Source organism: Belonocnema kinseyi, chromosome 6 (genome assembly GCF_010883055.1).
Source record: "Belonocnema kinseyi isolate 2016_QV_RU_SX_M_011 chromosome 6, B_treatae_v1, whole genome shotgun sequence".
In the NCBI taxonomy this organism is placed as follows: Eukaryota; Metazoa; Arthropoda; class Insecta; order Hymenoptera; family Cynipidae; genus Belonocnema; species Belonocnema kinseyi.
In genome coordinates, this window is record NC_046662.1 from 115904689 (window position 1) to 115906316 (window position 1628).

General features: G+C 32.9%; 1 protein-coding gene across 6 annotated transcripts in view; it reads left to right on the top strand.

The window, feature by feature from the left end:
• The first annotated feature begins 1108 nt into the window (after nucleotides 1-1108).
• Nucleotides 1109-1628, top strand: part of LOC117174797 (translation machinery-associated protein 7 homolog) — a 101471-nt gene continuing 100951 nt past the window's right edge. For 2 of the 6 annotated variants that reach the window (XM_033364171.1, XM_033364167.1), the window contains exon 1: nucleotides 1240-1562. Coding sequence is in view for 1 of the 6 variants with exons in the window: in XM_033364168.1 (XP_033220059.1) it covers nucleotides 1486-1562 (77 nt within the window). In the remaining 5 variants the exon portion in view is untranslated. Of the gene's footprint in view, nucleotides 1563-1628 lie in introns of all 6 variants that reach the window. The other 4 variants (XM_033364165.1, XM_033364170.1, XM_033364168.1 and 1 more) reach the window with 4 other exon arrangements.

Consider the following 1628-nt stretch of genomic DNA (forward strand, 5'->3'; position numbering starts at 1 on the left):
GTTGGTTTGCAAAAGCAATAGAGGTTTAGCAATCCAAAATCTAGGTAGAACAGGCCGCTCGTTATTTAGATCCGGCAACGACATGCCTATTCTGCCGTGATTTGGAAAAACACCGTTAACTGCAAATCGGATAAAGTCATCTGAAGCAATTAACGGTAGGCGGCTTAAGGGCCTTATCCAAAATGCAGTTAACGGTATTCTTCCAAATCGAGGCAGTATTTTTCTTCTATTCGTATGGACATATCAAATACTAAGATTTTTAAATTTTTTTACGATATTGACTAAGTTCTAATTGAATTTGCTTGAAATTTAAGAAAAATACATATATTAAAAGATTTTTGTATCAGAATCTCTGAAAAAATGACCAACTTCAATTTTTAAAATTAGACTAATTCAGAGTGATCAAAATTGAATAATGTAATTGAAAAATAATTTTTAATTCGAAGCAATTACAATTTTAAAATTAAACATTGGTCAAAGTTGAAGCTTTTTTACCTAATGAAAATTATGTAAAATATTAATAATATTTATATTGAATAGCTTCTAATATATAGAATCTATTGAATTGAAGATCATACTCTAATTATTATTATATAAACTCCTTATCTTTAAAACACAATAATGAATTTCAATTTAAATAACATGGATCAAAATAATTAGGTATAATTATTCATAGTATTAATCATAAATTACTTAATAATTATATTATTCTAAGAACTGGAGATAATAAATAAAAAATTATCTTTATTATGATAACATTTTCTAGTTGAGAAAATCATTAAAGCCAAAACTTAGTTAAATAATTAATTTTAAAGGAGTAGATTTGATACATTTTTGTTAATTTATTATTTTATTATGTATAATTATTACCAACTCCGATCTTCTCTACCGATTTTATCAAATTGTACCCTGTTTTACCAAGTGAGTAGCAGGCAAGCCACCTTTCATTTTAGTTCCCGAAAAATAACAATAAGGCAAACAGGGCGCGCTTTTGGACCTTTAATTTTAGTTCCCGGAAGGCTAAGGCAAACAGGGCGCGCTGGGGTAAGTCGGTCGAAATCAAACACACGGCATAAGCAATCTCCCACCTCATCTCTGTTTTGGAATTCAACAACTTTCGCTGTGCGCCCCCCCCCTCCCCGCCTACTAACGTGCTAGGTATATATATATCACTGTCCCCACCACTGATCTACGCCGTATCTAGGACTTAATATCTTTGATTGAACTCAAAAAGGCAACACTCCGGTCACTAGCAGGCTGTTCAGTTGTGTTTTACGTATGCTGCGCTTGCTCACTTTTTCAACATGGCGGCGTAGGTGGTATCGTTGCTGATTGGCCGTATTTTTTTTTACTTGCGCGTGGCTAGACCTTGTGGGTTGGATCATGGCTGCAAGCATCAAGCAAAGAAGGAAAAGGTTTCAGCGATACAACGAATGAGTATTTGAAGCATTGTTTAAGGATTTGCCGTTTTGCAAATAAAAGTGGATGATCTTCGAAATTAACTATTTTCTTCTATACGATTGGAATTCAATTTTTGAAATCCCGAACACATTAACTGACAAGTAAGTAGGTCAATGATTTTTTAAAAGTTGTAGTATTCAGGTCTTGAACGCATGTTTCAAGATTTC